This window comes from Microcebus murinus, chromosome 14, assembly GCF_040939455.1.
Source record: "Microcebus murinus isolate Inina chromosome 14, M.murinus_Inina_mat1.0, whole genome shotgun sequence".
NCBI classification, from domain to species: domain Eukaryota; kingdom Metazoa; phylum Chordata; class Mammalia; order Primates; family Cheirogaleidae; genus Microcebus; species Microcebus murinus.
Window position 1 is genome coordinate 1,656,125 of NC_134117.1, and position 26,562 is coordinate 1,682,686.

At 58.4% G+C, this 26,562-nt stretch overlaps 1 protein-coding gene across 1 annotated transcript in view; it reads left to right on the forward strand.

Annotated features, from left to right (window-relative positions):
* TCERG1L (transcription elongation regulator 1 like) overlaps nucleotides 1–18,413 on the forward strand; it is a 148,827-nt gene extending 130,414 nt beyond the window's left edge. The window contains exons 9-12 of the mRNA XM_012781426.3: nucleotides 1,772–1,907; nucleotides 8,361–8,450; nucleotides 13,972–14,090; nucleotides 18,204–18,413. Of these exons, the coding sequence (XP_012636880.3) occupies nucleotides 1,772–1,907; nucleotides 8,361–8,450; nucleotides 13,972–14,090; nucleotides 18,204–18,360 (502 nt within the window). The 3' untranslated portion in view covers nucleotides 18,361–18,413. The remainder of the gene's footprint in view (nucleotides 1–1,771; nucleotides 1,908–8,360; nucleotides 8,451–13,971; nucleotides 14,091–18,203) is intronic.
* The last annotated feature ends 8,149 nt before the right edge of the window (nucleotides 18,414–26,562 follow it).

The window sequence follows — 26,562 nt, forward strand, 5'->3', positions numbered from 1 at the left end:
CGTGTCGGAGACAGTCGGAGCTGGGCGGTGGGTGACGCGGTAGAGACAGATCTCACTCGGGACGATCGCAAAGGGGGAAAGTGACCTCAGCACAGAGCCGGCCTCAAGTCCAGACGCCGCGTGTGTGCCCGCGGGACTCGCAGCCGGGAGTAGGCAGGGCGGGGGCAGCAACTGGAAATTTATGAGAGCGAATGCCAGGGGGAGGGATTGGGGCTCCCCAGTCTCAGGGCTCTTGGGGAGACAGACCTGGAGGGGGTGTCAGGGGAGGGGGCTGATACGGTGTCCAGGGTGGGGGCTGCTGGCTCACTTGACCTGGACCGATTCCTGCTCAAACTGCACAACTCGGGTGATCGGGGAAGTCCAAGGTTCTAGGCCCACTGAGAAGTTCCGGGCCCAGCAGAGTTGGCTCCAGGAGGGAACCTGCCCCAGGGAAATGTCGGCGAGCCCCGATTTACGTGGTGCGAGGGACTCCACCCGTCCCACTGCGAGGTGAGGCTGGAGGGCTGTGCGTCCCTGTGTGTGTGTCTCCTGCCGCTTCTGCCCACGGAGCCCTGCGGTCTTCCTGAGTGCAGGGCACTAAGCCGCCCGCCTGTGAGTGTACCCAGTGCACTTCCCGATCACGCGGCCGAGCTCAGCCCAGGTACAGCAGAAAGTGAGGACTCCGCAGCATGCGGGGACTGAGGCTGGGATTGCCACAGACCCCGATGCACCTGTCACCGTGAACGGCCACCGCCCCGGGCCTGGCGAGGGTGGGAGTGGGGCAGGGCCAGGCGGGAGCAGCCTGCAGGGGGGTCAGTGTGCTCAGGGCGAGGTTGCTCTCCAGCCAGCCTGCGCCCATCTGTGCGTCCTGTTGGGACCCCTGCATCCCCGAGGACGGCTGCAGCTGGTCCGAGCTGCCCCAGGCCAGAGCATCAGTGTCTGCATTTGGCCAAACCCTCTCTCCCAGCAGCAAGCATTTAGTTGCTTAAAGGAGGTTTGCAGATGCTTCTAGAATAAGGTGGAGAACCATGAAGCGATCTACCAAATGGCCAGTTAAAACAGGGCCAGGCACAGCGTTGGTGCTTGATAACTGGGGGGCCTCTCCCTTTCTTCCAGAAGAGGGGGGCTCCCCTCCCTCCCCCAAGGAAGGAGGGAGCGGAGGTCGGTGGTTCAGCCTGGCGCGGTCACTGATGGACCCCCCAGGCCCCCAGTGCCCACTCAGGGCCCCACCTCGGCCACTGAGCCCCTCAGCATCCCTTGGCCAACCGTCTGCAGGGGACCCCACTGTCCACCATCCTCTGTGCCCGGGGTGGGGTCCCTGCCCCCCACCCTTGCCACTGACATCTCCCTTGGGCTAGACCTTAGGACGGCACACTGCACCCTGGGCGTCCACAGGTGGTTCCGCACACGACTGTCTCCCACGCACGGGTCCCAAACGAGGGGCCGTGAGCGGGTGAAGGGCCTGTCCGGTGGTGGGTCCGCTCCTCCCCCGCCCAGCGACGGCACCTCTGCGGGGGAGGGGAGTCTGGCCTCCGTGCCGTGGGCCGCGACAGCACGGGGCCGGGAAGCGGGGGTCCCGCCATGGTTGGCGGCGGGGCAGCTGGTGCCCAGAGGCTGGGGGGGCCCAGCCCCAGAAATGTCGCTGCTGAGTGGCCGGGCCGTGCTTTAAACAGGCTTCCCAAGGCTCTTTGTCCTTCGAGAGCTCCCCGAGGGAGGGTTTTCCGAGGTTGCCGAGAAAACCGGCCGCAGCCGCGAGGTCACGTTGAACCCCCTGCGTCTTGTGCCCGTGCAGGACCGAAGGCCGAGAGAGCCCAGAGCCGGCGGAGGCCGGGAAGGAGGACGGAGGCGCGAGGACGCCGCCGCCCCAGGTCCTGCTGCCCCTGGAGGAGCGCGCCGCCCACTTCCGAGACATGCTGCTGGAGCGCGGGGTGAGCCCGGCCGGGGTGGGGGAGGGTGTGCGGGCGAAGGGGGGGTCCTCAGATGGCGGCTGGGGGTCTCCCCTCGAGCCTGGGGGACGTTCTCGTTCTCACTGAGCTGGTGACTGGGCTGGTGACATCCGGGTGCTCAAGGATCTGAGGCCCAAGGGGGCAAGACTGGGTGGGAAGAAGCAGGGAGGGTCTGACAGGTGCGAGGGGTCAGGTGGCCCCTGCACCTGTGCGTGGAGGTTCCCGAGACACAGGTGCCAGGGCTCCTGATAGCCCAGGTACCCCGGCTGCACCCGGGACGCACCTGCCCCTGTGCGGGAGACCCCGTGGACCACACAGGTGACCTCCCCATCCCTGACTCCCCAGCCCCTCAGGGAGAAATTTAGAAGAAAGAACCGGCAGCTTTTGGAGTTCAGTCCTCACTTCCCCAGGCGCAGTTTCCTTCCCGTGGGGGTGTCTGAAAAGCAAGGCAAGGGCAGGTGCTGGGGGCCGTGTTCAGTCCGCAGGGACCGCCACGCTCTGCCTACCGGGGGACGTTGCCGTGACTCTCGGCCCGCTCTGCACGCAGGGCACCGAGAACCTACCTGGAAGGGACTCAGATTTGTCCTTCATCTCCACGCTGGGGGTCCGGGCAGGCCCTGGGGGGGGCCCAGACACTGACCGTTGGGGCTTTGGGGAGACACCCACAGCTCGGTGTGGACTCACGGCCTATGTCGTAAAGCAGTGCCACCAGTTTATGACTCTCTGGCCCCATAAAATACGCCCGCAGGTGTGCTCACGCTCGTGAGAGTTTGATGGCGGGACTGGTAGGATTTCTAGCCGCTTAAAAAATGAGGGAGAGAAAGGTCACCTTTTCATGGACTGAGTGACTAATCGGGTTTTTTATTGCATTTGCTCCATGCTTCAGTTCGGAAATTCATGTACTTGCGGGACGGCGGAGTGGTCCCGGGCTCTGAGTCGAGTAAGAATAGCAGGGTCTGGGCCTTTCCAGGGCATCCTGCCTCCAGGGAGGGAGGATGCTTTTGTGGCTTTATGGTGACTAAGTGCCAGCGCAGTGGGAGATTAGCGTCCGTGTTTGGTTTTGTTTCTTACTAGTGCAAACTACCACGGTGCTTTCTTTTAAAACTTCAGTCCATAAAGGGACGAGTTCAGTTGAACAGCAGGCTATTAATTTGCCCCACCTACCTGGACTAACACGCCGGAGACACCCTGTCGAGAAGGTTTCCTTCCGCAGCGCATCCTGGGAGCCAGGCGGTGCTAATCCCGCAGGAGAGCAGAGGCCCCATCAGGAACGGGCTCTTGGTTTAGGCTCCCGGTCTGCACCTGGGTCATCTCTCTGCGGTGTTCCTCGGCCAGCTCCCCGCAGGGGTGGGACCCGGGGACGCTGGCTGACACGGGCAAGCCACACAGTAGATGCCCTGGGGTAGGGACCCGCATCTGTGTCAGAGCCAGGACTGCCCTGACCGGGGCTTGGCAGCCGGGTCACCGTGGCGTCTCCCTGCACTACGGTGGGGGCCAGCCGGGAGGTGTTGAGCCTGTCCAGGCCGGAGCGTGGAGCCCCGTGCAGGACGCGGCAGGAAGATCCTTCTGTGGCTGCTTCTGCTCCTCCGGCCGGCGGCATCCCCGGCCTTTTCTGTGATCCAGGAAGATTACTGGAGAAGATGTTTATGGTTTTAAAGACGAAAGTCTAGCGCTGCCCCTGCTGAGGCCGGCTGAGGACGGAGCCCCAGGGCCCTGCCTGTCCGGATCTGTCTGGTCGGTAACGACCTCCGAGAGGCCGCTGCGGCTCTGGGCGCTGACAGGACCTGCGTCATCCCGCGTGCTAGCTGTCCCCGGGCTCGCTCCCGCCACTTTGCGCAAACCGAGCCCGTTTTTCTCAGAGCCGAATCACCCCCAGGAGCAATGCAGAGGCCTCGTTTCCATTTCTGGAGAGGTCAGAGGTTGGAACCAGCTTTATCTGGTCGTGTTTTGCCCGTGCTCAGCACCCCGAGGGACGTCCCCTCCTCTGCCCACAATACCCGGTCCCTCTGGCAGGCCGGGCGTGATGCTTCTACGGAGGCTCCCCGTCTGCCCGTGGCGGCGTCTAGGGGCTCCCCGCTGCCGGTCTGCTCAGCCTGGGGTGGATCTCAGGGGAGCGAGGCCTCGGTGGCCGGGAGGGGTCTCGCCTGCGTGGGCCCCACCTGCACCGCAGCTGAGGGACCCCAGAAAGCAGCCCGCCGGGTCTTACGCCCTCGGGCTCCGTGTGCGCCGGGCGAAGGTTCCCGGGACAGGGCGGCCACGCAGAGCCTGCTGTCCTCAGGACTTGCACTCCCAGCTCGCCCCGCCGCCATCCCTGAGAGGGACAAGCCAGGATGGTGACCTGGCACTGCCCAGAGACCAGGCCTGAGACCTGCCACCTCCTCATGGCTAAAGACAGGTGTCACCCACTGGAGTGACCAGCACTCTTCCCCTGGTCACCCTGCAAAGCTGTCCTTGGTGCAGTGCTGGGTATGTGTGTGTATGGGGGCACACACGTGCATACTTGTGTGTGAGCTTGGATGCAAGTGTGTTTATGTACGTGTGAGTATGAGTTTGTGTGTGTGCCTGTGTGTACCTATGTGTGCACATACCTCTATGCATATTTGTGTGTATACATGCACATCTATGAGTGCATATGTGTGGTGTGCATGGTTTGTGTGTATGTGGTGTGCATGTGTGTGTTGGTGCATATGTGTGCTCTGCATGGTTTGTATGTATGTGGTGTGCATGTGTGTGCATGTATATGTGAGTGCATATGAGTAGCATGCATGGCTTATATGTATGTGGTGTGCATGTGTAGGCATGCATGTGTGAGTGCATATGTGTGCTCTGCATGGTTTGTATGTATGTGGCATGCATGTGTATGTATGTGTGTGAGTGCATATATGTGCTCTGCATGGTTTGTATGTGTGTGGTGTCCATGTGTGTGCATATATGTGTGAGAATGCATATGTGTGCTGTACATGGTTTGTATGTAGTGTGCATGTATGTGTACTCATGTGTGTGCACACGGCACAGTCCGTGCCCCATAGAATGAGCACCCTGGGCAACACGACTGTGGCACACAGGCCCAGGGAGGTCAGGCCCGTCTCAGGAGCGATTAGACTGACGAATTCACTGTCACTGCAGCTGTTGGGACTCCTTGACAGGAAGTCTGACTCACAGGGAAGCCGGTGCCCATCCGGAGGCCATGAAGGACCCTGCTCTGCACAGCCGTGTCCAGGCAGCTCTGACCTCCATCCCAAGTCCCACCCCAGCCCCCCAGCCACCGTGCTCTCTCCCATCTGTGGACTCTGCAGGTGTCCCTTAGCCAGCTGTTGGTGACAGCACGTGTTCGGCTGTGTCACTGTAAACTGGCGTCAATGTGGAGACGGCTTATCCCACCATCTATATAGACAATAAATTCCTTTGGGGGCAAGGACTATGCATTATTTATTTTTAAAAAATTTATTTTATTATACCTCTGTAACTCTAAAAGTTTTTAGCAAACCAGTGGGGTCAGCTTTGCAACACCATTTTCTACAGCACTGGGACCTTCTGGGGTGTCTGCTGGTCCCTAGGAGCTGGGCGTGCACCCCTGCGATTGAGTTAAGAGGGGTGGGCCACACCACCATCCTGACAGCCGCTCACACCTGTGGCCAGGTGTGCGTGGTCCAGGAAACAGAGTCGCTGTGCCTGGATGCGCTCCCTGAGTCCTCGCCCCGAGCCCGTGTTCCAGCGCCATTTTACTGTGTTCTCAGTCAATGAGGACAGTCCCTGGGTCGAACTTGAGTCATCCCCCCTCCAACAAAAGGGCTGCTGGATATTACAGAAAGGGCTTTCATTTTGATGACTGAAGGCAGAAATTGTCAATTAAGAAAATCCATGTGTTATAAGGTACAAGTAAAGCCCATGTTTATTGAAATAGTTCCTCTGCCAGGAAGAGATGATAAGAATGTGAGTGGGATTTTGTTGTTGCAAACTCTCGATTACGTTCCCTCCCCACCCTGCCCAGGATTCACTCCTGCCGAGACCCCGGGGAGGCCTTCCTGAAACTCGTGCCACGTGTGCCCCCTCCCCCGTCCCTCTCCGGGCAGTGCCAGGCCCCTGCCGAGCCGTGGGCAGCCCTGTGGCCCTGCCTCGGTCTCTCCCGCCTCCTCCGGCCCCTTCACACCAACCCTTGCGGTTCCTGCCTTCCCCGTGGTCCCTGAATCTCAGCCTTTGCACCACGGACAGCCAGTCCTGGAACTAACTTCCCCCAGGCCTCCTGAGAGCACAAGGAGTGTCCATGCTCCTCCACAGCCGTGCTCTAGAAGCTTCTGCCGTGGCTCACCCTGCAGGGCGGGGCCTGTCTCTGGTCTCCTCACCTGCCTTACCCTGCACTGTGGCCTTCCTGATGTCAGGGGCTCTGGTTTATTTTCTCTGAACCCTCAGTCCCCAGCACAGGGCCTGGGGCATAATAAATATATAGTCAACGTGTTTAAATGTATTCGTTCATCTTTTAAATGACTTAGATGTTCTCCTGCTCTGTCCGCTGAGAGTCTAGAAGCAGCAACATCCCAGTAGCAGCGGACACACCTGTGCCCAGATGCTGGTTTCTGACATCCTTCCCAGCCCCGGGGACCAGGGCTCCCTGGAGAGCTGGCTGGTTCCAGGGCAGAGGCAGGAAACATACAAGGTGAGCCCCGAGCATCTTGTAGTGGCAGGAGATGAAGAAGTCCCCAAAGGTGAGGTGACGAGCACATGTTGAAGGCATACAGGGGCCGACAGCAAGAGCTCAGAGGCCACACCGGGAGCAAGGCGAGCAGGGAAATGGGTGAAGCAGTGGGTTCTAACCCAGAGCATGAACCGAGCATCCCTGGGTCCATGTCGACATGGGTAAACGACTGCGTGAACAAGTAACCATGGGAGGATGGACTCGCAGCCCACCGGAAGGATTCCAAGTTGTTCACATAGCCACTCCCCCAGACGTGGGGAGTAACCCCCCAGTGTGGCTGCATTTGGTGGTGTTAGGGACAAACCTTCCACAGCCCCACCGGACAGAAAAGCAGAGACATCGAGGATGCAATCACACAAGAGGAGGTTTATTTTCTGGCTAGCCAGGGTCCAAGCCCCAGAGCACCAACGCAGTGGCCACTCTCGCAGGCAAGGACCCCGACCGGAACAACGGCATGCCTTTTATCCCCATGGTGCACAAGCTGCGCATAAGCTGACTACGCATGGATCATGCGTTGACCTTTAAAATGATTGGTTGCCCACTATTGCCTTTTGAAATAATTGGCGGGTTGGTTGCCCTCTATTGCCTGATGGGCCAGTCGCCCGTGCTTTAATGACCTCATCCCATAATTCCCCTTACAGCGGTGTAGCAAGCAAGCAATGACCAGAAGCAAAGGTTTGAGGTTAGCTCATTGCCCCACCCAAGTAAATTTCCGACAATTGGAAGAATTCCTCTGCCCTTCCTCTGTCCTACAAATTCCTCTGCCCTACATTGGCTCCTGCCAGAGAGGACCGTGCAGAAGGGGCAGAGCCACTCAGTAGTGGAGACACCACGGGACACACCCCAGCCTGGGACCAAGCCAGCCCGGGCAGGGAGGGTCACCTGGGCGGCGTGCGGTCTTGATGTGGGGTGATGAAATTGCGCGTGGCCTCTGCTTTCTGCCCCCCAAACCCAGCAGCCCGGTTTAGCCCTGAGAACAACCTCAGGCAGGTCCCAATAGCCCGACCAGCACCCCCAAAATGGCAGGGTCTTCAAGACCAGGGACGTCTGAGGAGCTGTCACGGGACAGGACAACCGAATGGGACCTGGGATTCTGGGACAAAAACAGCAAGTTAGGTAAAAGCTAAGGAAGTTTGAACAGAGTGGCGACTTCTGTTGATGGTAATATATCAATATTGGTGGTTGCAAATCTAGCATACTGTTGAAAGATGTTACCAATATGGGAAACTGGGTTTGGGGTATGTGGTAACTTTCCGTAATAGTCTTGCGATTTTTTTTTTTATAAGTCAAAAACTGTTGCAACACAAAATAGCTTCTTTGAAAAGAGGATCCACCCCAAAAGGTCAAGTGTTGAATACAAATCAGCTAACAGCATGCTAAAGACAGCTTGCTCGGGAGACTCTGCCCTTTGGCTACCGCCTGTGGGGTTCTGAACGTGTGCAAAAGCGTCCCCTCCCCTTTCGAGCCGTGCTTGTGCAGCACGCCACGGCGCGCAGGCGTGGCGGGGTGTCGGGACAAGGGCGCCGCCCGGCAAGACACCCAGGGGGGAGAACGGTCCTGGGCTGCGGGTCTGGAGGTTGAATCAATTTCCTCAGAGGGGCTGGCACGCCCGCCCTCCCACAGCTCCGCACCGTGGAGCGGTCGGTGGCTCCTTCCTGCCGCTCTTCCGCCGCCGACCATCCCGCTGGAAGCCGGCTCGGCGGCGGTCGTTAACAGCGACTCTGTTCCATGTCTTCCTTCAGGTGTCCGCGTTTTCCACCTGGGAGAAAGAGCTGCACAAAATCGTGTTTGACCCCCGCTACCTGCTGCTGAACTCCGAGGAGCGGAAACAGGTAAGGCGGGGGAGGAGAGGTGACAACTGCGGGGGCGGGGGGTGGCCTGAAACAACGGCTGCTCGGGGTCCTGGGAGCCTCTTCCTGCTGGAGAACGGAGAACGGATGCGCTTTCACTTTGTCAGTGGGGGGGCAGGGGGGTCGCAGGTCGAGGCTCCAGCTCCTGAGCTTGGGGAGGGTGGGGTTCGTCCTGGCAATCGATCATTCTTATCTGACCGTTTGGTCCTGACCCGCGCGAAACAAATACTCCTATTTCAAGATGAAAAGGCAAATTTTGGGAACATTAACCACCTTGCAAATCACTAATGCGTTAAAAATACTAAATACTTACAGCCTCATATAAAAACAATGAAGTGGGAGGGCTACATAAGACTTTAAGGCTCTATATACATAACGTCTTGCACGGTGTGAGAGTCCTGACAGTCCACGGGAAGCCACTCCTGCCGGGACAGTGCCACAGTCCCCGCGCCTCGGGGGGCCCTGGTGGAGGGTCCCTGAGGCCGGGACTGCGAGGTGGAGGGAGCTGTGGTCCTGCCACTGCGCTCCAGCCCGGGAGACACAGAGCCAGGCTCAAAACCAAACAGACAGGCCGGGCGCGGTGGCTCACGCCTGTAATCCTAGCACTTTGGGAGGCCGAGGCGGGCAGATTGCTCGAGGTCAGGAGTTCGAAACCAGCCTGAGCGAGACCCCGTCTCTACCAAAAAATAGAAATAAATTAATTGACCAACTAAAAATATATATACAAAAAATTAGCCGGGCATGGTGGCGCATGCCTGTAGTCCCAGCTACTCGGGAGGCTGAGGCAGGAGGATCGCTGAGCCCCGGAGATTGAGGTTGCTGTGAGCCAGGCTGACGCCACGGCACTCACTCTAGCCCGGGCAACAAAGTGAGACTCTGTCTCAAAAAAAAAAAAAAAAAAAAAAAAAAACAAACAGACAGACAAAAATAAAAAGGAAAACCGCGGCAGACAGAGCATGAGGAAGCCACAACCTCGCACAAAACCTCTCCAGAGAGGACGTCAGCCCTGCAGCTGCCTGTCCACTTCACCTCGGCTGCTGCCACTGTGTTGTTGAACTTCCTGGCTCAGGACATTTATGGCAAAACAATAGCGTAATCCTCCTCCTCCTCCTCCTCGTTTCCTTTAGAAACCTGTCTCCCCTGCCCCCCCACCCCCAGCAATGGCGCAGTTCGCTGTGACGTGCGCGTCCCCTCCCGAGTAGGGGCCGTGCTCTCTGCTCGTTGTTCAGGGGACAGTGGCAGTGACACAGGCCAGGGGCCCACAGAACAGCAGCGTGGTGGCACAAGTGAAGGAAGGGTGTTCCGGAAACCAAGTCTGGGGAGATGGGGGAGCGGATTAGAGGGGTGCCTGGGGCCGTGTGAGAGAAGGGGACACGTGGCGGGAGGGGGGGTACGCCCTGGTCCTGTACACACTGGGGCCCGAGCCGACACTGTCCTCCGGATCCAGAGCCAGGACAGGCTGTCTGTCCCCTGGCTGTCGGCAGGGGCCGGCGTGGCTGGGGACCGGTGGCAGGTGGCATTTGCTGACACAGCCTGAGTCTCTGGGGCAGGTGTGACAAGGGCCAGGTTCAACCCATGGGACGGTCTAGATCTCCCTGCCACTGGGTCACGTCCCCGTCGCCTCCCTGTGTGAGGCCGTGTCCTTTCCGCCCTCTGAGTTCAGGTGTGACACACATGGGAAGTGGGACCGAGAAGGACCACTGGGGACGGAAGAGCCATGGGAGCTGCTTCAGAGAGGAAGGTTCTGTCTCCACGGCGTGGCTCGCGTGGTCCCCATGAGCCCTCAGACGGCAGAGCCCGGTCAAGCCTCGGGCCAGGCGCTCGGAGATTCCGATCTCGGTTTCTATTCTGTCCTCGGTCATCGGGTTCCCTTAAGTAAACACCTGCAATTGAGGAAGTGCCCAGCAAGCTTCACGAGGACCCTTGGGGCAGCCACGCCTGCGCCCGCCACCCCAGCGGCCCTGGGAGCTGTCCCCGGGCGGGGTCCCTCGGGGGCTGGGAGCCCGGCAGCTTCCTGGGATCGACCACATCCCAGCACAGAACCTGGAAAGAACTCGGAATCAATTATCTTTTGTTGTCTTTGAGCTGAGCTTCATTTTCCAGGAAGAAACTGTTTAAAACATGTGAAACACGGTGTCGGTGGCTCAAAATAACGCTACGGTGGAGTGAGCTGCGTTTGAGCGTTGCTAAGGAAAGGGATAAGGAAAACCGCAGACTTTGATAGTTGCTCATATTTCACCATTTGGTTGCAATGCTAAAAATCTAACATTCAACTATGAAAACGCCGAGTGAGAAGCCTGTTTGTTTATGTGCAGGGCCGCCTAAGGCCATGGGTCACAGCCGCCGCCTGGCTGACGTCTGAATGGCATCGGCAGTTCTGTAGATGGTGCTTTTATTGACTTGTTTGTCACCATCTGCTCTTTTCTCTCAATGTCATAGACATTACCAAAAGTGTCTATGACAAAACTGTCTATGTCCATTCGTCCCTTGAAAGGAAGCTGGATAAGTAAGGCCATCCCTAGCCCCGAAAGAAAAGCCCAACTCTGCTGGGGTCCTCTCCAACTCTTGCAGTTCAACGCTTCAGCCATGTCTCTTAGAGCAGCGTGGAGCACAGGGGCACCGCCTGCCTGCTGGATTGAACTGGTTCAGGGCACCGGGCTCTGCCCTTCTGAGGTCTGGGGGACACGGCATCCTGCATGGGACACACCCAGGGGACGTCCGCAGGCCCCGGTTCAGAGAGGCCGACACCAGTGCTGTGGGGCTGGGCTGTCCTGCCCTGGTCTGGCGTAGCCTCTGCCAATACCGTGTTTCCCCGAAAACAAGACCTCCCCATAAAATAAGCCCTAGCAGGATTTCTAAGCATTTGCGCTATATAAGCCCCACCCCAAAAATAAGCCCTAGTGACAGGCGTGGCTACGCAGCGCTTCTGCACAACCCACGCGTTTGTTGCGGGGCGGAAAAGAAGGCGAGCAGCCCTTCTCACCTGCCCCGTCGTGACAGCTGCTGTCCCAGAAGTGACCGGAAAGGTGCTGGCAGCCCCACCAACAAGGCCGGCACCCCTGTCGGGTCCCGGCCATCCTGTGAGTGCTGCAAGCTGAGGCTTTGAGGGGAAAATAGCACATCCCCTGAAAATAAGCCCTAGGGTGTCTTGTTGAGGAAAAATAAATGTAGACCCTGGCTTGTTTTCGGGGAAACACGGCAGATGGGACGGGAACGTCGGCTCACAGCAGGGACCCGCTATTTGGGGAAAGCCTGAAACATCCCCGGGAAGTCACCCTGAGGACACCCGGCCTGTCCCTGCGCACCCCAGCACGGCTCGGAGGCCCGTGGGGACAGGAGGAGGCCGGGGAGCCGGTGCCGCACGGCACGGGGCGCACTCGGAGGAAACGCCCACCGCCTGGTCAGGGCGAGATGCTGCGGCCTGCGTGAGGAGGGCACTGGCGCTGAGCCGAGGAAAGGAATCGGTCCGGGCCCCATGCTCACAGCAGAGTCCCAATTAGGGAGAGATTGGGCTGGAAGCAAAGGGAATCTGCGGGACCCACCGTCACACAGAGTCCCGGGGAGCGCTGGGGCCCGTGGTGTGACAATCACAGCCGCCCGGGGCTGCGAAGGAGAAGGGAGGGACCCTAAACAGAGAACCGGGGTCCAGGAGCGCAGAGCACACCTGTTTCCATGGCAACAAATAGCGTTTTGTTTTATTACACAAGAGCCACAGCAAGATGACGGCTGATGGCATCGCTCTTACAAAGTCATGCCCCACTTTGGGCGAGTCTGGTATAATATGTTAAGGAGGAAAGAAAATCCCTGCTACGCTAAATTATAGTGGCATGAAGTAAAGTAGCAGAGCCGGGGGAGAGGGCGGAGAGAGACATTGACGAGATGGAGCAACCCTTCTAGGCAGGGAAGCAGATATCTCCTTGGAGCCCCGACTTCACCGCCAGCCACGCTTTCTTTCTGTCCGGATTTAAAGCCAGCCGAGCAAAGCCCTGGCTAATGATGGAGCAACGTGCTTCTATTTGGACGCTCACCCTGCAGTCACCTGTTACATGAGTTTAAATGGTGACACAAGTGGGGACTTGCGTTCCTCTGTGCCTTGAAGGTAAAACAAGCCAATCGTATTTGTTCTGAAATGTACACGCACGTGTTCTAAATTTAAGTCATATTCGTGAATATTTCACGGTGCCGCTGTCTTCAGGAGCTGAGTCGCGTCTTGCATGTGTGGTGCTGCGGAGGTTGGCCCTCCAGAGAGGGATCTGAGACGATACGCCCAGGTTGGGGAGCCCCTCTCGAGGCGGTGAGGGACGGAGGCTGCACCCCGCCAGCCGTGACTGTCCCTGCTCCTGCATCCGGCAGGCGCACTTGAGACGCTCGTTCTGACCCAGCACCCGGGCCAGGTGCTGAGATCCGCAGGGCCGTCACTTGGATGGGTGCAGAGTTGCTACTTATTGGCCTTATAGGGTCGTACATGGGTTTCTTATTGACATTTTCATTTATGTTTGCATAAACATTTAAATCATCTCCAGTTTGCTCTCTGTGAGGTTCTTGACTTTTGGGTAGCCTTAGGAACACAGCAGCTTGGCCCCTGTTGCCTTGATGGTCTCTAAGGAACTTTCTGTCCCCATGTTGGGACAGCGCGTGCTCCTGCTCTGATGGGGTGAGTCTCAGCTGGGCCAGGGCGATCTCGCCTGGCTGTGTCGGCCGCCAGCGTCTGAGATTAAACGCCCTGGAGTCTCTCACGGGGATGCCTGCCAGACGGCACCCTGTCCCTTACGCTGAGGAACGGGGTTTCCTATTCGGGTCAGCATTAGAAACACGCTTCCGGTCGCCGCCAGCTGCCCGAGGCCCAGGTCCACACCCAGGATCCCTGCGGCCAGGAAGCCGGTGACGTGCTTAGAGGAGGCCGCCTGGTCCCAGCTCCCGTGCCGGATCCCGCACTCGGAAGTGGGTCTTCTTGGAAACCAGGGCGTGCAGAATCAGAGATGCCGAATTTACTGTCTTTTCACAAATTGAAGCTGCTTTTAGAGACTCGAATGCCACTGACGTCGCCATAGGAAGTGACCAGGACGGACTAAGGGCGCCGATGTGCTGCTGGTGCTGCCGGCAGTGCCGGGGTGCTGCCGAGATACGCGTTGTTGAGCACTGCTCAGGACGCCTCAATCGGGACGCGTGTGGCGTGGGGGCTGCGTTCCGAGCTGCCGGTGGCTTCCACGCACCCTTGGAGATGGCTGCGAGTCCTTCCGGGGAGTTCTCAGGCGGGCCGGTCTGAGGTTCGGCCCAGAAATGGTGCCGTGTGTGTAGAGACGCCGGGGCTCGTGGGAATCTGGGTTTCATTATGTCTACGGCCTGTTTTCGGCAAGAGCTGCGGGGTAAGGGCTGTTGCCTGCGGCTCCAGCAACTAGGAAAACGGATGACAGGTTTCTGGGCTGTGCATGCAATGCAGGGCTTAATTTCTGATATGCAACTTATTAATACTTTCCTTTTTTGTGTGTGTGTGTGTTTTAAGATATTTGAACAGTTTGTCAAGACAAGAATAAAAGAAGAATACAAGGAAAAGAAAAGTAAATTGCTGCTAGCCAAAGAAGAATTCAAAAAGCTTCTAGAGGAATCTAAAGTGTCACCCAGGTATGGAGAGAGAGACCCGTCGTCAGGTGATTTCTGGGGCTGGAAGCGTACCCCCGGCGACGGGCCGTGTTGGCGTGCGTGAGTGTGGACCACACAGGCCCGCCCGGGAGCACAGCTGGGAGCCCCTGGGCTCCCCTCATCCCCGGCCGAGTGTGAGATGTCTGTGCGTCAAATGCCCCGAAGCTGTTTCGTTCCCACATTTCCCGGTCAGAGTGCAGACTCCATGGCCCAGATGACCGGTCCATGGTCTGATTTCTGATCTAGCGACCAGGGAGTGAATGTGCAAAGCAAAGGGCAGCAGCAGCATAAGCCCCACCAGCTCCCCTGCCTGCTGCGGGTCTCGCATCTGGCCCGAGAGTGACGTGCAGGGTTGACAACCTGGGGCCCAGGGACTGCGGTGACTCAGTTAATGAAACTTACCTAAGATAATAAATAAGGCAGCATTTCCATTAAATAAAAACACATAAGCTTAACACTTCTTTCAAATTAGCTTTAATTGAATAATTTTTGTTTTGTTTTGTTTTGTTTTGAGACAGAGTCTCACTCTATTGCCCAAGCTGGAGTGCGGTGGTGTCATCATAGCTCATAGCAACCTCAAACTCCTGGGCTCAAGCGATCCTCCTGCCTCAGCCTCCTGAGTAGCTGGGACTACAGGCATGCGCCACCATGCCCGGATAATTTTTTCTGTATATATTACTTGGCCAATTAATTTCTTTCTATTTATAGTAGAGACGGGGTCTCGTTCTTGCTCAGGCTGGTTTCAAACTCGTGACCTCGAGTGATCCTCCCGCTTCAGCCTCCCAGAGTGCCGGGATTACAGGTGTGAGCCACCGCGCCTGGCCTAATTAAATAATTTTTAAAAAAGAATGAACTACTTTTAGAACTATAAAACAATAGCTTTTATAAACATAAAAGTAGTTGAGTTTACTGTGTTTTTATTTTATATTGGAGCGTGCAGCTTTATTTTTTAAATGGGATTAGTGGATGCTTTCTGTGAAGACGTGGCCTCCATAGTATGATCCGTGATCCGCTTGGTCAGCAGTTGGGTGATGTGAGTTAGTGTCGGGTACACAGTTCTCATAAAAATTCCCCGGCTAGCCAAAGGACAGATACTGAATGAGAAAAAAAAAAAATTGCATGAACTATCGCCATCACACAATGCCAATCTCGACAGGCAGATGCGTGTCTGGCCCGTGCAGGTACACTGTGATTTTCTGTGGTTCAAGCGGCCACGTGGCCACGGGGTTCCAGCCGTGGCTTAGCCGTGCCTGCCCACGAGGCGGCCACGGAGAGAGGCAGAGACGTGGGGCGTTCAGGAAACTGGAGCCTCCGACCCGTCCTAGTTGACAGCTGGCCCTCCTTAGCCTGGTCGTCGGGGAGGGACTGGCCCTCCGAGTGAGTCTGTCTCCTCAACTGGAAGGGGAGGTGACCGCACAGACCCCAGGAGGGACCCGCCGTGCCCAGCAGGCAGGGCCTGCTCAGCACCGAGAACCGAGTTGTGGTTAAGGACATTTAGCCGACGTCCCGTCTCTCCCCCGGTGCAGTGTCAGCCAGGAGCTCACCTGTCCCCTCCCATGAACTGTTACGAAGACCAAGGGGGAAACAGTCAAGAGTTTATTGAGCAATTGGAAAAAGATTTCACACATGCACACAGAAAAGGAGTTAGACTTACTGTTAAAATTAGGTTTAACTGGCTGCTATTTTTAAAATAAATGTTACTGTGTCTATTGAGGCATATAACATGGTGTTACAGGACACCTATAGATAGTAAAACGGTAACTGTAGTGTAGCAAATTAGCATTTTTTAAAAAAAATTTACACTCAGCATAGATTACTTTTATAATTACAAAACTATTTTTTATTCTCAAAGTAGCTAAGTCTGCAACAATTTCAAGAGCTTTTTTCAGATCTTTCTGCCGTTTCATAGGCACCCGAGTAACATGTGTGTGGCTCAAGTCCCTGCACAGCCCGGTGCATTCACATGCAGGGCACCTGAGCCCCCTGGAGACGGCCCCGGGGGTCTGCAGAGACTCCTGCAGCCGTCCCGGTTATCTTAGCCTCCTGACAAGGGTCCTGGGGCAGTGGTGGCAGCGGCAGTCTAGAGCTGGACAGCGCCAGCCCCTCTGGACTTGGCTATGGGGGAGGGGCCGCCTGGCTGCAGGAGCCAGCGGTGGGAGTGACACTCGGGCTCCTTCATGGAGGCCACGGCAGCTGCCTCCATCAGTGGCAGGCTGGCCCATGTCCCTGTTTTCCAGATGTACCAGTGACTCAGACGACTTCCCGCCAGGGCCAGCGGACAGGACAGCTGCCCCTTGGCATGGCGAAGGGGCCACAGAGGGTTAATTCTCCCTTTCTTTCCGGGGACGCTTCTTTTCAGAGACGCCCGGGATAGGGCCTGTCTAGGCGCTGCCCCTGCCCAGCCCCTGACAGGGCTCAGCTCCTAACTAGCCAGGGGGCGGGAGGAGCGAGCCGCGGGCGTCCCACAAGTTTACTTCCACACCACGGGGAGGTCAGTCTTGGACACACCAGCCTCGCCCAGCACAACTGTCCAGTCGGTAAAGGAGGAAGGAGAAAAGGAAGGAAGGAGGGAGGGAGGGGAGAGACAGGAAGGAAGCGAGGAAGAGGAAAACCAGGAAGAAGCGCTTTCCTTTCGGAGAGTAAACAAGTGCCCCAGAGGCTGTGACCAGGAAAATAGCAGCTGGAGGAGGAAGGCAGGAGACTAATTGTTTGGTGACAGCAGTGAGGAGAGTCTGCTAATTATTTGTCTTGTCTTCTAACAGCCCTGTCAGTATAATCTTGTTGTTCAGGTATTTAAAAAGCTATTACGTTATAATGCAATAATTAAGTGCCTGCAAGGAAATACACAATTCTCGGTAAAGAGAAATGGGGGATAGAAAAACCCGCTGGACAAAGAACGGAGGCGTTTTCCAGGCACCTGGGGGGACACCCCTCTAGGCGAGTCCCTGCTTCCTGGTGAGGACCCCAGGCTGGGAGGCAGGAGGAGACTAGTCTGTCCCTGCACGGGTAGGTGTGTCCACATGGGCCAGCTCCTTCCGGCCTCGCCGCACTGCACCTGTCACTATTCCTGCCTTCAAGTTCAAGTGCGGCCAGTAGGAAGCTGTGGGCTCCAGCACTCGAAAAGCTCCCTGGGTCGCTGCAAAAGTGTGTCCACTGCCTTGGCTGCAAAAGTGTGTCCACTGCCTTGGCTATTCGAGCCTCCCCAGCCCTCAGGGGTGGCCTTGCTGGTCCGGCTGGCTCCCTTGGGTTTTCCTGCAGGCCCTCCTGCGGCCTGGAAATTAGAGATTGCCCCATTCGTAGTTGGTGCTCACTGCACGCTGGGCGCTGGGCTGGACCCGCAGGATGTTCATGGAGACCGGGGCACATGGCGGTGCCCGCACTGGAGTGAGGGGGTGTCCAGAGGGCTCAGTCAGGGTTTGGCAAGATCACGGCTGTGATGGGGCCGTGAGGCAGCCAGTCGGCACCGTGAGCCTGTGCAGGGGCGTGCTTCCCAAAGTAGGTGCCCTGGCGGGTGGTGGCCCCTCGAGGGTGGGCGCCCACTGGGTGAGCAGTAGGGAGGTGTGCCAGGCGGAGGGTGTGGCCCAGGCACAGAGGCATGGTCGGCGGAAGCACGGTGGGGGTGAGGGGTGGAACTCCTAACTCAGTCCCTGGATCTGGTCTTGCTTTCTGTGTAGCAGCAATAGGGTTTTCATCATCACCGCAGTGACAGCCATGAACTCCCCACGTGTGGCCCCCCCATCTCCTGCAGGCTGCTGGGATGGGGGTTCCTTCCTCCACGAGGGTGTCCAGGCCTGGGAGCAGTAGCCGCATGGGCCCCTGACAGGTCCTACTTACTAAAGAACTATTTTGTAAAAAATCACTGGTGTGCTGGGCGCCCCAGGGGCTGGGGCAGCCTCATGGGATGGGGCGGGGGAGGCCAGAAAGTGCAGCCCTGTGGGGGCCCCATAGGGGCTGAGACCCCAGAGGGGAGCAGGTGCCCTGGCCACAGCCCCCCAGGGCAGAAGGGACTCTCTGCCATCTTGGCCACCCTGGAACTTGCCGGGAAACCACAGTTGCTCTCTGCGAAGCTGTCTTAGGCAGCTCTTTCTTTTTCAGGACCACGTTTAAGGAGTTCGCCGAGAAACACGGCCGCGACCAGAGGTTTCGGCTTGTCCAGAAAAGGAAGGACCAGGAGCATTTTTTCAACCAATTCATACTTATTCTTAAGAAACGGGACAAGGAAAACAGACTGAGGCTGCGGAAAATGAGATGAATCTGTGAAAATGCAATAAGACCCCGGGGGTGGGCACGGGGGTGTGTGCCGGGACGAGGGGTCACACACGGCTCGGGCAGAGGCGGGCAGCGCAGGGCGGGCGCGGGGCGGGCAGGCGGGCTCTGCACTGGCCGGAGGGCCGGGGCCGCCGCGGGTTTCGACTCTCAGAGGATTATTGTTTCATATTGAAGCTCTTTTTTGTACAACGTCCGGAGTTTGATGCATTTCTAATTGCTATGATACGTCGATCCCTTAATTGTTTTAATTATGCAAATTACTTGTAATATACACAAACGGTAAATCCACTGCAGGTTAGTGACTAAGCAGAAACAGGAACCATCTAGAACAATCTCAAGGCGTTTCATCACGTAAGACGATCACCTAAAACCTTTCTTCTGAAAACCTTTGTGAATTACTTCACTCCTCCAGGAACTCCTAACCCAGTCCCTTAAGGTCTGGTCTCGTTTTCTGCGTAGTAGCAATAGGGTTTTCATCATCACCATAGTGACAGCCGTGAGCATCCCACGCGTGGCCCCCCCATCTCCTGCAGGTTGCTGGGGTGGTTCCTTCCTCCACGAGGGCGTCCAGGCCTGGGGAGCAGGAGCCGCACGGGCCCCCGACAGGTCCTACTTACAGAAGAATTATTTTGTACAAAAATCATCATATTAATATTTGAGTTATTTTTATTGTATGCCCAGAGTTTGCATGAGATTTTTCTCATCATCTTTGTATAAAAAAATTTTAAATTTTTTTTAATCAATAAATATTTTAAACCAGTGTGTTTGTGTGCCTAAGACGTTCATCACAATCGTAAGCAGCGAAATTGCGTTTCATCGAAAGACACCCAGCTTTGAAAGATTTAGGGGAGAAAAAATCTGATTGCAGGTGAGGGCTGTGTAACTACCACTCAAACCGAGCCTGGCTTTTCAACAGGCTCACTAGTACCGGGTAGAACAACTCTTGGTAAAACCTTAGCTGATTGTGTTCCTTCATTTGTCGGGTATCCATTTATTTATCTCAGATTTACGGAGTCTGTTAGGGTGCGATGCCTTTGTCCTTGGTAAACCGTGATGCAGCCTCCTCACCCACCTTCTGCTTGTTTGTTCTTATTTATTTACTTATTTTGAGACAAAGTCTCGCTCTGTGGCCCTGGGTAGTGTCAGCCTACCTCGCCGCAACCTCACAGCCCCCGGGCTCCAGCGATCCTCCTGCCTCAGCCTCCCGCGTAGCTGGTAATGAAGGTGAGCTCCACCACGCCCAGCTAACTTTCCTATTTTTAGCAGGGACGGGGTCTCGCTCTTGCTCAGCCTGGTCTCGAACTCCTGGCCTCAAGCCATCCTCCCACGTTGCCTCGGCCTCCCAGAGTGCTGGGGTTACAGGCGTGAGCCACCGCGCCCGGCCCATAGTTGACGTTTTCATCCCCTTTAGATATGATCTCGTCCAGGCGGAGCGCCCGGCCCTGCCTCCGGGAGTCACGTGGGCACACACAGAGCAGCCGAGGCGCCACGCAGACCCACCACGAGTGGCTCCCACGACCCCTTCCGTGGACGTAGGCAACGTCTCTAAGTGACTCATCCATTCGTGTATGGGACAGATTGTGCCGAGTTCCCGAGATGTGCCGGGCACAGGCGCCCACGCGGTGGGGCAGGGAAGGGGGACGGAAGCACGTGGGCACGCGCTGGAGTGGTCCCCTAGGCTGCTGTGACCGCTTTCCCTGGTGGGGGCCCCTATTCTCACAGTCCCGGGGGCCGGAAGTCTCTGATCCAGGGGCTGGCAGAGCTGGTGTCTGGCCGGGTCCCCTTCCTCGCAGACTCTGCCCCATGAGGCAGAGAAGGGCGAGCAGCCCTCGGGGGGTCTGTGTGGGGGCACCCATCCCATTCATGGGGGCTCCACACCCGTGACTCGTCCCTCCCACACGCCCCACCTGCCGACGCCCTTGCTCCGGGGTGGCGTGTGCCGGGGAGGGAGCAGAGGCTGGACCCGGGTCAGGGATCGGGGATGGGGCTGGTCACAGGGAGCCGGCGTCAGAGGTGAGACCGAGGCAGGTGTGGCACCAGCTGGGCACTGCACAGCCCAACTCCACCCCGACCCCACAACCCCGCGTGGACGGGCGGGAGGCGGCGGGCCCGGGAGTGAGCGCCGTCTGCCCGGTCAGCTCCCGGTTGGGGCCGGGCTTGTGCGACCCCGCAGCGCGGCCCAGGCCATCCCGAGATGACAAACTGCGTCCGGCCCTCGCCTCGCCCAGATGCTGCGCCTGTCTCGACCTCGGCTCGCAGACCGCAGATGGGAACGGCTGTCCCCCCGCCCGGTCGGCCCCTCGCCTCTGCCCGCACACGGACGTTTGTCATCGGCTGACTCTGCCAACTCATTCCCTTCACGGCCCAGCGTGGGCGCTTTGCCCTGGGCGCTGCCAGGGTAACTCGTAAAACAGATTTGCGGGACGGCGCTGTCCCCGTCGCCAGCGAGTCAGCGAGTGGCTGAGTGGCAGTTCCATCTCTGTCTGCCCAGACGGCGGGCAGCCTGCCTGGGCCGGGCCGTGTGCGGTGCCTGCAGCTCCCTGGCCGTGAACTCTCCCAGCAGCTGCTCCCAGAAACCGGAGCGGACACTTGGGGACAGGGACGGCTGGAACCATCGTGAGTTCTCCAGGCTCCAGAACTAGGGGGCGGCGGGCAGCAGGGTAGTGTCGGGGGTCAGGCAGGTGTCCCCACAGTGGCAGGTGGGGCCCAATCCAGGTTGCTTTTCCTCTTTGCCGTTGTCCTCCTGATCCTGGATTTACCCCGGGCAGGAATGATCTGGGAGACCCCGGCTGCCCCGAGCATGGCCAGGGGGGCTTCATCTGCAGAGATCACCTGACTCCAGGTGCGGCTCTCTCCCTGCCGCCCCCACCAGCCTCAGGAGCCCCACCGCATTCCACTCATGGAGAACCCTTGTGGATGCCACCAGATCTCATTCCTGACACCCAGTGCTGCCCCCATGGTGGCCTCCAGGGAGTGCTGCCCGGCAGATGAAGCTTCAGGTGCAGCCTCCTGCCAGGTGAGTGCTGCCTCCCGCTCTGGCCAGCCCTGCCCCCTGCCCCGCCTGAGCCCACACCCGGCAGACTGCAGAGGACTCTGCCTTGGAGACACGGTCAATGCTCCTGCAGTAGGCAGACTCCAGCTGTGGAGGCTCCTTCCCCCTGGTGGGTGGTCCCGCCTGCAGGCTCCAGCAGGCCACACGGGCAGGAACTGGCCCATCTGAGGACAGGTGGCTGGGATGCTCTTACCCACTGAACTTGGCCATTTGCAGTTTTTAGATTTTTGACAGGGCTAGGGTAGGGAGGAAAGGAAATGAAAAGTAGGCTCCAGCCCAGTTCCTCATTTCCAGCAATGTCACTGAGCTCATCAGAAAAGCCCAGGTGACCCTCCAGCTCCAGGGTGGCCAGCATCATGCTAGCTTGCCCACTCTGTCTGCTCTCACGGGGCCCAGAGACTCAGGTCTGGCGTCCCAGACTCCCGGCCCTGCCTGCACAGCTGTTCCGACCCTGCCTCCTCCCTTGGCAGGGCCACCCAGGCAGGTGGCTTGGGGTGGAGCCCACCTGGGGACACTGACCCTGGATTGTCCCACGGGCTCACCAGGCCTCAAGCCACCTGCCCTGCTGATGGCTGCAGGTCCAGACGGGCATTATGACCGGCCTCCCCCTGCTCCCTTAACCCCCCAATCCCAAAACTCTTCCCGCCTGCTTCGGAGCTGGCCGGGCTCTGTGTGCTGGGAGAAGACGCCCTTGCGCCCAGCTCGCTCCTGGGCACAGCATCTTCCACATCTACTCCTGAGCGTGCAACCGCTGCAGCTCCCGACGCGGGGTCCACAGCCGGACTCGCACCCCAGCCCGCAGCCGCTACCCACGCACCGGGCAGGCGGTGTCCTGCTTGCCTGGAGGGGACTCCTGCTCTGTGGCTTGTTGTTCTCTGCCTGTTATGATCCGTGGCGCTTCCTCTGAGGCGTCGTCTGTAGGAAGGAAGCCCAGCGGGCACAGGCCTGGGGCCAGCGTGGGTGCTCTGGCCGCTGCTCCGCGTCCACCGGCCTCTCTGCCCGCCCCACGGCCCCGGGTGCCGAGGGAGCAGGTGGAGCGGGGGCCAGGTGGCCGGTTGGAGTGAGAAAACCATCTAAGCAGAACTTTTTATCTCAAGAAGGTTTTGATTTTTGTTGGATTATGAACAGAAACGTCCCCTTGGTATTGTGCACGCTTGAGGGCCGGGGCTGGGCTCGGCTCCTGGGTGGACATGGCGGAGCTCCCAGCTCGGAGCTGTGTCGCGCAGACCAGCGCTGGGCCGGCAGGGCCGAGCTGCTGACTCGACACTGGTGTGTGCTCGACCCCGTGTGTGCGTGTAAGTGCACGTGCATGTGTGTGTGTGTTCGTGTGCTTGTGCACGTATGTGCACCCTGTGTATGGTATGTGTATGTGTGTTAAATGCACATGTGTGCATGTTTGTGTGTGCACTATGTGTGGTGCGTGTGTTGGTCTTTTGAAAACCCCATGGCTCCAAAATGCTCTCCCTCTATCCACTCAGCCCCGACCATCCCCCCCCCGGGTGGGCGCTGCTCCGGGAGGCCGTTGTAGGGCGTGCACCGCTGCCGAGTGCCTGACAGCACCCGCATGCCCGAATCCCCGTGTGCCCCGACCTGGACGTGTCAATTCTGCAAACTCTCATCGTCAGGGAAAGCCAGGGAAACGAAAACAACCGGGAGATTGCTCCCGAGAGGGGACGGGTCATTCCGGCACAATTGCAGAAACAGCGCGGCGCTGGCCTCATCCCACACCCGTCCGAGATGATCTCTCCATCTTAGTCCCTAACTCTGCCCGCGAAGCCCAGAAGTGTGGGCGTCCGTATGCTTTTCACAGTAAATCACCTTCCGGCAAAGTGTGCTGAGAATGAATCATGTTTACTGCCATTCCGACTTCCTTCCACTTCTCCAAAACTCACATTTAATAACAAAGTCAGAGAGCTGCTGCACCCTCGTTTTTTGTGGCTCCGGCTAACAGACTTGAAATGCCCTCTTGATTCAAATGTATTTGCAAGTGTGCCGCCTCTGCCTGCTTTACCTCCACGCAGTGCCGCCCCGGGAGATGTGAGAGGGGTCCTGGTCTAATCGTGGCTCTGAGTGCAGACGTCTGCACGTCACGTTACGTGGCCGTGGGGAGCTGCTCTCCCCTCCCGTCGGACTGTCCCCGTGCGGGAAGGCCACCCCCCGGGACGGGGCGGCAGGACCTGCCCGCACAGCTGCCCCTGACGGCCCTGCTCAGGGCTGGAGAGCGCCGCGCTGTAGCTCATGTTCACCGCCACTAAATTTTGGCTAAATCACAGGACCAGGACCATAATGGGAACACATAAAAGAGGCCCACAAAACACTCACAGTTTTTAGGTTTTATTTAGGGTATAAAAGAAATATTTATTACAGTCCTACACACAATAAATATTTCTTTCCATTTGCATCATCACTTTGCAGCTCACACCATATTTTAGAAATGGAAACGGCCCATAAAGGCCCTGGCAATTCCGCTGCGAATGCGCCCGCATAGCTCAGCGCCTTGGAAGCAGGACGAGGTCTGCGCCGCCCTTGCCTGGCAGCCGGGGCGCCTGCGGGCCTGGCGGTAAATCGCCCCTGGCGCGGGCTCCTTCCCTCCTCTCCATCGCTGCCAGCCCGAAAAAAATGTGGCCGCAAAAAGTCAGGGCAGCAAGTCCCCAGGGGCCAGCAGGTTCTCCTGTCCAGGCGGGACCCTTGGTGGCCTGTGCTCCCCGCCCTGCCTCCCTCCAGTTCTGGAAGCAGAAGCCGCTGCGTGGCCAGCACTGCAGATATGGAGGCCTGGGCAGCACCGGGGCCGGCTGTGCCGGGGGCAGGCGTGGGGCACGCACAGTTCCCACCCGGGAAGAGCTGGGGAGCCAGAGTGGAGGCGGGGGACGGCACAGCCCGGCTTAGTGCGCCAAGGCCTGTGTCGGGGCGACCACATCCACAGCCGCAACCCCGATGCCTGCAGGCAGTTCCCTGAGCGACGCAGGAGGCAACTCACGCCATCCTCACGTGCACCGGGGGCAGTCAGGATGGCTGCCCCCATTTTACATATGGGCAAACTGAGGCACGGAGAAGCAGTGAGCGCCTGGGCTGGGGCCATAAGGCAGGCAGGTGGCCCGGAGGACCCGAATGTCCGGCCACTGCTCCGCATGGCCCCACAGCAGGGGGATCGGAGGCGAAATCCCCGGAGAGACCTTTGGGGCCGTGTCCTTTCACCGCAGCAGCTGCCCCGGCACTCACAACACCCTCAGGGGGCAGCGAGGAGAAGCCGCGTGCCCAGGACCACCCGTCTAGCACCACTGGGCGCTGGTTCCCTCCGAGGTCCACGGATACAGAGGCGTCGGAGGTGTTTGAAAACGGAGGCTGTGGGCCAGAGAGCGCGGGCGGTCAGCGAGGGAGCCTGGTGAGCCTTTTGTGTCCTGGGATGCTCAGAGTCTGCTCCTGCCAAGTGGCAGTTCCCATGTCACAGGGTCTGCGGGTCGAGGGGCCACGCGTGTAAGTGGCTGGCACACTCGGGCTCCGGTCAGTGCTGCGCAAACTGGGAAGAGAGCTTGTTCCCCAAGGTGTCATTGTCACCTGGGTAGGAATCTCGGCTCTGGGCTGCCTCGGGTGGGCAAGGCCCTGGAGGGAGGCAGGTGCCGGGCGGAGGCGTCTGTGCAGCCAGTGCGGGCTGCGGCGAGCCCATCTCTGCACCGAGATTGCTGCGCCTAATCGCCCTGCAGAGGTATTATTATAATCCCATTTTCTGATTTTCCAGGCCGCGATAGGATAGAGAATATATAACCTGATTATGCACCATATAATGTATTAAGCCAGGAAGATCTTATAATTAAAACATTTAGAAAGAACTATCTAGGGAGGTAGTTAAAATCCATTTAAATCCTTATCAAATAATGAAAATAACTTCAGGAAAAAAAAACCAGCCTCTGAGCTATGTGTTCACCTCCACGATCATTCGTGGCTTCCGCAAGAGGCTCAGGCAAATTCCCTGGGGAACGCCGAGGGCTGAAGAGCCCGTTGGAGCACAGGCTGAGCCGCAGGCCGGGTGCCGTGTGGGCTTCTTCAAGGGTCTCCAACCACTCTGGTGGCCAATGGGCAAAGAGGGTGTCCTCAATGTTGGGGGTCTCGACTTCCTTGCCTGCCCCCTGCCCTGCCCCCACCCCACCGGCAGACCTCACCCACCATCCCCCTGCAGGGTGCCGTCCAGCAGGGGCAGCGCCAGCCGGTGTGGCCTGGGCTGACCCTGTCTCCACGTGGCTTCCGGCTCCTGTCTGCAGGTTGAGGGTTGGACTCCACCGCTTCTCAGCCCCTTCTCTGCAATCCAGGTGGACATGGTGGTGTGGGTGCTGTGCCCACAGCTAAGCTGCAGCTGCCTTGACCTCGGGTTTCCCGGGAGAAGGTGGTGTCGTCATGGGGCACCTGTCCAGGTGCACTGCGCCAAACAGATGAGGACCTCGGGGGCAAAGACAGAGAGGGAAGGGGTTGCCCTCCGACCGGGCACTGGCGATTCCCGGGAGCTGGGATTCGGAGACATTTGCGTCTCCAGCACGCTCTGGCCACCTCTAGGGTCCTTAACTCGGGAACTAATTGCTCTTCGGGAATTAATCAAGCTGTGATCTGTCAGGCGAGTAGTAAGTCACCCTGGCCAGTGAGCGGGAAGGGCAGTGCCCAGGGGACAGGTGCCTGCAGGCTGTGCTGGGCCCGAGCTCAGGGGACAGGAGGGCAAGATGTTGACACTCGGCCCCCAAGGTCAGTGCAGCGACCTTGACCCGCACAAGATGTGGACTGAAGAGTCGTTACCTACATTTTTAACCTGAGCTGTTCCCTGTGACTCTTCCACGACTCCCTGGGACATTGGCCTGGGAGGAACGAGGACCTTTGAAGGATTCTCATGACTTAATTCTTCAAACGTGGGGAAGTGGAGAGAGAAGGGCGTGACCCCCGGGCCTCAGGCATGAGCCCCAGACTCTGAGCCCTGTTGCTGCCCCTACCCTCGCCCAGTGCCCGTCTGCAGGCCCCGCCCGGCACCACCTGGCGCTCCAGGGCCCACGGGAGTCTCCCAGGAGAAGCCCCGACCCCGATTCCCGCAGTGGTGCTTCTGTGGGACGTGACGGGGACACGAGGGGCCGGTCACACCCCCACAGGCTGCGCCTG